The 10,614-nt window shown below is 40.0% G+C and overlaps 2 protein-coding genes across 2 annotated transcripts in view; both read right to left on the minus strand.

The window, feature by feature from the left end:
- The window catches only part of LOC103698297 (uncharacterized), a 34,966-nt gene that overhangs the window by 13,886 nt on the left and 10,466 nt on the right, over positions 1 to 10,614 (minus strand).
- Positions 367 to 4,969, minus strand: LOC149753391 (uncharacterized). The gene is made up of 2 exons (XM_089923977.1): positions 1,288 to 4,969; positions 367 to 725 (listed from the first exon to the last, which is right to left on the minus strand). Exons 1-2 carry the CDS (start codon positions 4,904 to 4,906, stop codon positions 367 to 369), a joined length of 3,978 nt encoding a protein of 1,325 aa, XP_089780103.1. The 5' UTR covers positions 4,907 to 4,969.

Raw genomic sequence — 10,614 nt, forward strand, 5'->3', positions numbered from 1 at the left:
ACTTACACTGCATGCACCACGGTGCGCAGGCAGCCAATCATGGTCGTTGATTTCTGTGGGCTTTATTCATTGAATATGCCCATCATCATCATCATAGGAACCAATGATTGTGACCGGCTGCAAGCATGGCCATATTAGGCAATAATTTTTTCGGATTGACCCGGTCAATAAAATGCTTGAATCTAAATTAATTGTTGTGATAACTCAGTGAAGATAATTTTACAATTTCCAATAATAAAAGCATGAAGAGATCTATCCGTTGGTTGATATAAATCTACTGCATAAAGAATCAAGTTCTGCTAACTCTCTTAAACCAAAAAAAAGGAGATAAACTGTGGCTATTTTTGGCAAAATATCTATTTTCTATCATACCTTGACATGGATTAGGGGACATGACTTAATCATGTCCAAAGGTTGGAAGTTTGGTCGTGCCTTGATGGTAGACAACTGTTGAGATATATTTTGCATCGTCGGACGAGAATGCGGATTTTTATCCAAACACTGAAATGCTGTCATAACTACTGCATCTAACTCATTTGCAGCTTGAGTTGTAGGAGGCGGTAGTCGTGGGTCTAATATATCTTTTAGAAAGGTGTTTTCACATACTGGAAAAGATAAAGTAGAGATGAGATCTCCTGGATGCTTTCCCATTATAATCTCAAGTGCTACTACTCCAAAACTATATACATCACATTTCTCAGTAATCTTTATTGTGTATGCAAGCTCTGCAATAGACAAGGAAAAATATAAAATCAAATTTTTATTGTCAACCACTTCTAATAGAGCTAGTTTCATTGATTTAATTAGCTCTAGAGTCCCCTTGTAACTGCAACATAAGGTATCTGATTTAATGCAAAAAGTTCAAAGCATTCTCAATTGTGTCCGTCCCTCACAAAAGCAAGCCAGCATATAATAAATAGTTTACTATGTATTACATAGTATAGTACAAATTATAGCTTTGAAAATGTAATAGTATTAAAAGTTAAACAAACATATCTTCATATCAACTTGGTCACATGAATGTCATGGAGAATAACATGCAATTAGCTAATCCTAATAAGACCAAGAAAGAAACAATAACTCTTTTTGAGGAAAAAAATTCTTGGATGAGCTTGGAAGTGTGTAATGCATTGATAAGTTACCATAGTCATAGCTATGTTATACCTTTTTTTTCTATAGAGGTAAACCTAAGGATGCTCTTAACATATCTTGAACAATGTTTTAAAAAAGACAAACAAATTTGTAAGGCCATTGTTCTTACATTACAAAAATGGAATTGCAGCATACCTGGGGCCAAATATCCTCGTGTGCCTGCAAGCATACTCCAATTAGATGAATCAGGCTTTACAAGTCTAGCAATACCGAAGTCCGAAATACAAGCCTTGTATTCTGAATCAAGTAGAATATTATTGCTTGTTATGTCTCGGTGCACTAATGGCGGAGCGCAATCATGGTGCATGTATGATAGAGCATGAGCAATATGTTTTACAGCATCCACTCTCTTTGACCAATCCAATTCAGCGGCACCTTCACTTCGGAGAATATTTGCCAAGCTTCCTCTCTCCATGTATTCACAAACAAGAAACTTATGTCGAGCACTAGAGCAAAAACCATAAAGCTTCACAATATTCCGATGTTGGATCTGGGTTAGTGCCCGTATTTCGTTCCAAAAAGTTTGCTTGCTTGGTGAGTCTTCAATTTCTAATGGATGAAATTTCTTCACAGCTACCAACTTGCCGCTTGGCAGCAGTGCTTTGTAAACACTGGAAAATGTTCCAGTGCCAATGCAGTACTTGGCATCAAAATCCTCTGTTGCTTGAATGATGTCATTGTATGTGTCTTCTCCATTGAAGTTCCAAATAGAGAATCCACCTACTTCAATACTTGCATCATTTCTTGTATATTTCTTCCTTCTCATAATTATTAAAGCAAATACAATAAATAGAAATAAGAGACTAGGAACAATAATTAACAAGAGAAGTTTGTGGTGCTTATTTGAATCATCTTTGCTGGTTGTAAACGAGCCACATGAAGGCAAACCTTTCACTGCACCACACAAGCCCTTGTTGTGGGTGAACCACTCCATTGGTGCATTCTGGAAAATTATGTTGTTGGGCAGTGGGCCTTCTAATTCATTGTATGATAAGTCTATAGATGACAAGCTTGTCATATCACTCAAAAAAAGTAGAACATGACCAGTCAACTCATTGTGTGATAGATTCATAACTTCTAGCTTAACTAGTTTGCCAAATTGTGATGGTATCTCTCCAGTAAATGAGTTGTGGCTTAGATCCAGGGAGGCTTGCAGGTTTATTAGATTTCCAATTTGAAAGGGAATGCTTCCATTAAAATGATTGTTTCCAAGCTTCAGCGAATAAAGTTTCTTGCAGTAACCTAATTGTTTTGGTACCCTTCCTCTTAGTTGATTTGCTGACAGATCAAGAATCTCCAAATTAGATAGTTCCCCGAATTCTGGATATACCTCTCCAACAAGTTGGTTGTTGCTCAAAGTCAAGTTATATAGATTAGTTAACTTGCTTAGATCCTTCGGAATCTCTCCTGATAGATAGTTCGAGGAAAGGTCAAGTTCTCGTAGTTGAGTCAAATTTCCAAGTTCTACGGGTATGCTTCCTATAACCTTGTTGCTGGAGATTCTTAAGAGCGACAAATTATGACATCCTCCCCAGTTTGGTGAGAGCTTACCAGACAGTCTGTTGAAGCTTAAATCGATGTACCATAGATGTGGATATACTCCAAGATTTTCAAATATATCCCCAGAGAGTTGGTTGTGCTCAAGTCGGACTCTGACTAAGCTTGTACAGTTTTTCAAGCTTTTGGGAATTGGACCTTCAAAATGGTTGTTGCTCAAAGTGAGATGAAATAGAACTCCTCCTTTGCATATGTCATGGGGTAAATGGCCAGAAAAACTGTTGTTCGTCAAGTCGAAAAATTTCAAATTTGTAATATTGTTAAATTCCTCAGGCAAAGAACCAGATAATCGATTGTTGAATAAGCGGAAATCAGTAAGGTTGGTTAATCTTCCAAAAGATGGAGGGATCGAGCCAGAGATTTGATTTTCAAAGAGGTGCAAGATTTCAAGCTTGGCTAAATTTCCAATACTAGAAGGGATTGAGCCATCTAAATGGTTGTTGTTGATTTTCAAATCTGTCAAGCTTACCATATTTTGTATTTCATGAGGAATTGGTCCAAAAATTTGATTTTTAAAGAGGTACAAGATTTCAAGCTTGGTTAAATTTTCTAAGCTGGTGGGGATGGAACCTGTTAAATTGTTTGTTGAGAGTTCTAGCGTAGTTAACTCCGCTAGATTTCCTATTTCATGAGGAATTGGTCCAGAGAGATGATTTTCAAAGAGGTGCAAGAGTTCAAGCTTGGTTAAATTTCCTAAGCTGGTGGGGATAGAACATGTTAAATTGTTTGTCGAGAGGTCTAGATTAGCTAACTCCACTAGATTTCCTATTTCATGAGGAATTGGTCCAGAGAGATGATTGGCCCAAAGGTACATAGTATTAAGCTTGGTTAAATTTCCTAACCAACTAGGGATGGAACCTGCTAAACTATTTTGTTCGAGTGATAGCTCAGTTAACTTCACTAGATTTCCTATTTCATGAGGAATTGGTCCAGAGATCTGATTTTCAAAGAGGTACAAGATTTCAAGCTTGGTTAAATTTCCTAAGCTGGTGGGGATGGAACCTGTTAAATTGTTTGTTGAGAGTTCTAGCGTAGTTAACTCCGCTAGATTTCCTATTTCATGAGGAATTGGTCCAGAGAGATGATTTTCAAAGAGGTGCAAGAGTTCAAGCTTGGTTAAATTTCCTAAGCTGGTCGGGATAGAACCTGTTAAATTGTTTGTCGCGAGGTCTAGCCTAGCTAACTCCACTAGATTTCCTATTTCATGAGGAATTGATCCAGAGAGATGATTGCCCCAAAGGCGCATAATATTAAGCTTGGTAAAATTTCCTAAGCTGGTGGGGATGGAACCTGCTAAACTATTTTGTTCGAGTTCTAGCATAGTTAAGTCTGCTAGATTACCTATTTCAGAAGGAATGGAGCCGAAGAGATGATTAGCCCAAAGACCGAACCTGTGAAGCTTGGTCCAGTTTTCCAACCTAAGAGGGATGAAACCTGTCAGACTGTTATCACCCATGACTAAATAAACCAAGTTTATGAGATTCCCTAATTCGGGAGGGATGGAGCCAGATATCCCGTTGTGGGAGCAATCCAATAATTGAAGCCGGGTTAGATTTCCCAAAGTGGGAGGGATGGAACCTATTATATGGTTGGTGGAGATTGTCAACTCCCAGAGATTTCCAAGCCTTCCTAATTCCCTAGGGATGGTACCTGAAAGGTTATTGTCAGATAGGTATAAGAAGTTAAGCCTTGTCATATTACTTAGCCAAGGAGGGATGGAACCGCTTATCTGATTCTCACTAAGATTGAAGGAGTTGAGCTTTGTCAGAGAGCTGATCTGCAGTGGAATTTTCCCTGTGAAGTTATTAGTGCAGAGATCAAGAGAGGTGAGCTTCGAAAGAGCAGATATGGTGGGGGGGATGCTTCCATAGAGCTTGTTGAATGTGAGGTTGAGACTGGTAAGTGATGATAGGAGGGAGAAGTTGAGAGCATTCAGCGTTCCTGCCAGACCCATATGGGCTAAATTCACCTTCGTGATCACAGGTTGGCCTCGACGTGTGACATTGCATGCGATTCTAGTCCAGTTGCATGGACTAGTGTCGAGGTTCCAAGATTCAAGTGATCCTTGGCTCTGGAGGCTGGCTTTCCACTGGAGGAGGGCCCTCCCTTGGGATGCTAGTGAAGCCGATGCTAAGGCAAGAAGAAATGAAAGGATTAGAAATAGAAGAAGGGTGGAGAGGAATTTTGGAGATGACATAGCTAAGGTTCTGATAGGCCCAAGGTGTTTTAAGGTTATTGTGGTTGTTGAGAGAGAGTTCGAGGCCTTTTATAGCTAGTTGCATATTCCTTTGCATGTCTACCGTAAGGGACGGGTGATAGAAATTTTGCGATGTTTGGAATGTTTCAAGCTGAACGAGGGTTAGGAGATAGTGATTTTACCCAAACCCTACGGAACCGGTTTGGACTTTGCTAACATGTCATGCTCTACAGTTCTCTCTTCCTCAACAAAAAAGTCTTCGGTTATATCTCTCTTGAGTCTGGCCTCTACCGTCCGCTAGTGCTATGGGTTTCAACTTATGCTTCAGTGGTTGTTGTCAGCTTGTAACTATCTTCCGTGAATGGAGTGGCGCACTGCCATGTGGTGCACGTGGTGTGGAATATAATTTCTTCCACTGCAGTCTCTATCCCATTTTAGAAATAGATGCATCACTAAAAGCCAAAAGGAAGGGATAGCATTTGATCCTTAAATTAAAATGAAGGGTGGGAGTTTTATAACCTTTAAACACGTATCATAGCGAAGAAAGAGAGCATCCTCGAAATTAAAGAATCCAAGCTTAGCCACTCATCTTACATCACACCATGATCCTAGACAGATAGGGGATTAAGGCGATATCAGTATTGTTCCATGTAAATATCTACGGTCTTAGATCGTTTGTTAGGTCCAAAGCCTTTGTTGTGCAATATTTTACACCATGGAGAGCTGTGAATCATTGGATAGCCATCATCGAAAAAAATAATCATTGGATAGTCTCTATGTCATTCATCTTGAAAACACACGGCTATCAATCATCTCAAAAATAGAGTTTGGTGCCAAACAAGGTGGACAGGGAGATCCTGGTTCATTATTGTCAACCCTGGATGCCGGTTGGTTTATTATGTTTGGTCGCCCGAATGGCATACTTAAATGGAAACAAGGAGAATGCCTCGCGTTTCAAAGAAACGGAAATGGGTTAATAATAATCTACTTACATGCATCTTTTATGCATTGATATAGCAACAGAGATTAATTTAATTGAAAATATATCTGATATCATTTTTGAACTCTGAAAACTTCTTCCAATCGCATGCTTCCATGTCAGCATGTGAAAGAAAAAAGAGTCAAAATCAATCTATGAATATCATATTATACTTGGGGGTGTCAGATAGTACACATGAAAATTTTTCTGGACCTACGCAATGTTGGTTTAGCAAGCCTACATTCAACCATCGCACGTATATGGCGTCGGTATTGCAAGTTGCACAAATCCCCTCATGCAATATCTCGTGGAAAATGTTTCTTATGCAGAAAAAGAGTGCCAGGTACCATTATAAATATAAAATATCAAAAAATGCAAGCTCTTTGACATATATTACTTGCATTTCAATCTTACACATCAACCCATTCTCCAATTTGGTTAAATTAACGAAAATATAACCCAATGCACAATACTACTACCATTGCAGAGTCTAGGAGGGTTAAATACATATGGCCTTACTCTTACGTACGGAGAGCTTTTTTCCAGTGTTTGGAACAGAACACACCCACCCAGGCAGCAGGCTACAAGAAAGCAATTTTATCATCATGCCAAGCCTCACTCTCGCTTGATTAAATTAAATTAATATTTTTCTGTGTCGTCGAATCACCAAAACACTATTCAGCCATTAACCTATATTTCTATGGCAGGCTAGTATTAGCTCATTTAGTTGGTATCTAACACTACTGCATGGAAGAGGCCCAGAGTTTGAGACTGAGGTTGGTGACCTGGAATTGCTATTAGATGAACCAATCGCTGCAAAGTCAAGAAATATGACGAAACTTCATGGTTTTTTTGTAGATATGATTTTTCTATTTTTTGTATTAGTTTTTGATATGAAATCGTTAGCAAACACTCTATGGACGAATACCAGAACAAATTGGGGGCTGCAATAAACTCTGCCTTCTTAAGATGACTAATAATGTGTTGAATGGAACTATTCCACATCAAATTGGTAGCCTGTAAGAATTACTCGATCGAAGCAACAATTTCTTCATGGGTATAATATTCCATCACAACTAAGCAAGCTACTAATGCTAAAACACCTAAATCTCTCGCATAACAAGTTAGGAGGTTCCATTTCATCATCTCTTCCACGCATGATTAGCTTGTCATCCATAGATTTATCATACCTTCTGGAGGGTCTTTTTCGTGATAACCAGTTTTTCCAAAATGCTCCAAGAGAGCTGTTTGTTCATGATTGAGACTTGTGTGGTTATGTGCACGGTTTACCTCCAGGTGACACGCTTTCAACAAGAAAATGCTAATCAACGCCATAAAGCCATGCTCTTGACAATTATATCTATTCGGGGCTCGTTATTTTTTTATTCTTGCTTTGCTAAAGTTGCTATAGCCTTCTTCAAGAAGCACAAAATACAATCTGAAACAAATGTGGCCGGCTAATGGAAGTTCATTCTTGGTTGGGCATTTTGATGGGCAAGATGCATACAATGACATCATCTTAGCCGCTGAAGATTTTGATAACATATTTTGCATTGGCAAGGAATTTGTGACCGTCTAAAACGGAGCCTCTACATATGCTTGGAGGCCACCACTGCCAACTTTTCCGATGATGAAACGATAGGGTTCGGGTTGTATCTTCCAATTGACCTTCTTTCACATCATCGGCCATTTGATCATGCTCCACACAGCTTTCAAAGCTCTCAGAACATCTTCAACCATCTACTTGCATAAATCTCAAAAAAACGGCTACCGCATGATCGAAACATATCCTTTTTCATGCAAAAGGCCCAACAATTGTAGAAGTAGAGACCCGACAACTCCTTCAAGTGCTTCAAATAAACTTACGAGAAGGACGAGAATTAGATTGCAGAATAACATAAAAGTTTTGTAAATTGACTCCTGTGAAATAAATCTGAGATTAAACCGATCATACAACATCAACTTTCGATCTTGGAACAAGCTATGACTAATTGACTGCACAAGAAGCATAAATTAGGAATCAATCTCATAGGTGATTAGCTCACATATAACTGTGGTCATGCATGCCATAAGGTCAACGAAAAGGGCCCTTCGATTGGCATTTAGGGATATTCTTTGTTTGCACTGACCGCTAACTGAATGGGTATGAAGGGTTTTTTCTTTTCTTTTTTTTTCCTGGGGTACTACAATGAAATAATTAATTCAAAAGATCCACATCATGCATTCACCGCGTGCATGACGACGGAACTTCTTTTGCGTCCAAGTCCTCCATTGGCAGCTTCAAAGAAACGAACTCGAAGACCAGCGCCTCTCGACTCTCTTTGACTTACCTTGTTTAGGTAATAATTTAGTTTCAAAAGATAGGGTATGGATCAAGATCACTTAACTAAAGCTATGGTCCCGCCATAATGCCCCTAGTTTTGGGGTACAGTGACTTTACCCAAACCCTAGGGAACCGGACTGGAAGTCATGCTCTATTCAACCAATGGGTGACGGGCATGTAATCAAAATTGGTGGGGCGATCATGTCTTCCTTGTTTTTGTTGGGCACTACGTTGCCATCGATCTACAGTTCTATCTCGATCCTCCAACAAAAAGTCTACGGTTCGGTTACATCTCCCTCAAGTCTGGCCTCTACCGTCCGCTAGTGCTATGGGCTTCCAACTTATCCTTCTGCGGTTATTGCCAGCTTATAATTATCTTCGTGATTGGATAAATATTTCTTATTTTCAAATGGATAAATAAAAAAGCAAGGCCTGCTTATCTAAAACATATGCCACCACAAAAGAAAAGATCGATTCCTTGCCTTCTGGAGCTAAGTAATCGGATTAATGTTATGTTATTGCCAAACCGAGTTGTGTGCACGAAAGGCATAGGTTTTCTTTTCTTGTTAGCTTACATGCTCCACATTATAGCAGTTGGAACGGGTAAGACTGCAAATAGTAGTCAGCGGCTGGCACCAAGAACAAGTCCACGCAAACACGCATAAAGGAAAAAAATACTTTTGTTCACTTGCTGAGAAACTTCCCCATCCTCGTGGCTACACCACCGTGATGAAAACAGGCCAAATTTGTTGTACATTTGTCCAATTATTTTTCAAAATGTAACCTTTCATTTTTGCTTCTAGATTGGATACAATTCCAGTGATATTAGTTTAAATTCTTATGTTTCCATTCATAGGTCATTGCAAATCTATTTTCGTGAGCTTCCATGCAGGTGGGTATTTAGTCTTATATCAACTATGCATGTAACAACCCAGGACCTCACCCAAAATGGCTAGTCGGAAGGTATTATTTGGGTTCCTTGATCCTGTATAAGTACCCAAGATCTACCCAGCGAATAACCGATGTGGGACTAAACACACGCCCGCACGGGTCCTCACATACTCCCCTCGTTCAAGCCCTGACGTCCTTGTCAGGCTAAAGGTTCCTATCTATTCAAATCTAATCACAAACACCACGATTGGCCCGTGGTCAGCCCCAATGGATCCGTACTGCAGTGTCCCCTAGTCCACATAGGTTATGGGCCGGGTCCGCTCTGATACCATTTGTAACAACCCAAGACCTCACCCAAAATAGCTAGCCGGAAGTTATTATTTGGGTTCCTTGATCCTGTATAAGTACCCAAGATCTATCCAGCGAATAACCGATGTAGGACTAAACACACGCCCGCACGGGTCCTCACATACTCCCCTCGTTCAAGCCCTGACGTCCTCGTCAGGCTAAAGGTTCCTATCTATTCAAATCTAATTACAAACACCACGATTGGCCCGTGGTTAGCTCCAATGGATCCGTGCTGCAGTGTCCCCTAGTCCACATAGGTTATAGGCCGGGTCCGCTCTGATACCATTTGTAACAACCCAAGACCTCACCCAAAATGGCTAGCCGGAAGGTATTATTTGTGTTCCTTGATCCTGTATAAGTACCAAAGATCTACCCAGCGAATAACCGATGTGGGACTAAATACACGCCCGCACGGGTCCCACATACTCCCTCCGTTCAAGCCCTGACGTCCTCGTCAGGCTAAAGGTTCATATCTATTCAAATCAAATCATAAACACCACGATTGGCCCGTGGTCAGCCCCAATGGATCCGTGCTGCAGTGTCCCCTAGTCCACATAGGTTATGGGTCGAGTCCGCTCTGATACCATTTGTAACAACCCAGGACCTCACCCAAAATGGCTAGCCGGAAGGTATTATTTGGGTTCCTTGATCCTGTATAAGTACCCAAGATCTACCCAGCGAATAACCGATGTGGGACTAAACACACGCTCGCACGGGCCCTCACAATGCACTAGGTAGATTTTGGGTGAGGCTAAAGAACCCAAATAATCTTATATTGTTATAAATGATATCAGAACAAATCTAGTCCATAGCCCATGTGAATTGGAAGACATTGCGACACGGGCTACTTGAAGCTAACCACAGGTCGATCATGATGCCTATGATTATATTTGAATAGATTTAGACCCTTAGCTTGGCGAGTATGCCAGAGATTAAATGAGAAGAGCATGTGAGGACTCATATGAGCATATATTTAATCCCACATCGGCTATGCACTGGGTGGATTTTGGATAATTATATAGGGCCTAAAAATCCAAATAATACAATTCAATTAGCTTTTTTGATGAGATCTTGGGTATTATAATTTTCTTATCATAATATTCAGACCTAACAATTATTTAGGCTCTCAATTTATTGCTTTTGGGGTCTCTCTTTTCTCAATTGTTG

This window comes from Phoenix dactylifera, chromosome 6, assembly GCF_051530095.1.
Source record: "Phoenix dactylifera cultivar Ajwa chromosome 6, Ajwa_hap1_PhDact_Kaust_v1.1, whole genome shotgun sequence".
NCBI classification, from domain to species: Eukaryota; Viridiplantae; Streptophyta; class Magnoliopsida; order Arecales; family Arecaceae; genus Phoenix; species Phoenix dactylifera.

Excerpts from the sequence above, each read along its gene's own strand:
- LOC149753391 (XM_089923977.1), bottom strand. The coding sequence starts at position 4,906 with ATGTCATCTCCAAAATTCCTCTCCACCCTTCTTCTATTTCTAATCCTT. Across the intron at positions 726-1,287 it reads ACGAGGATATTTGGCCCCAG|AGCTTGCATACACAATAAAG; the intron begins GTATGCTGCAAT and ends TGTCTATTGCAG.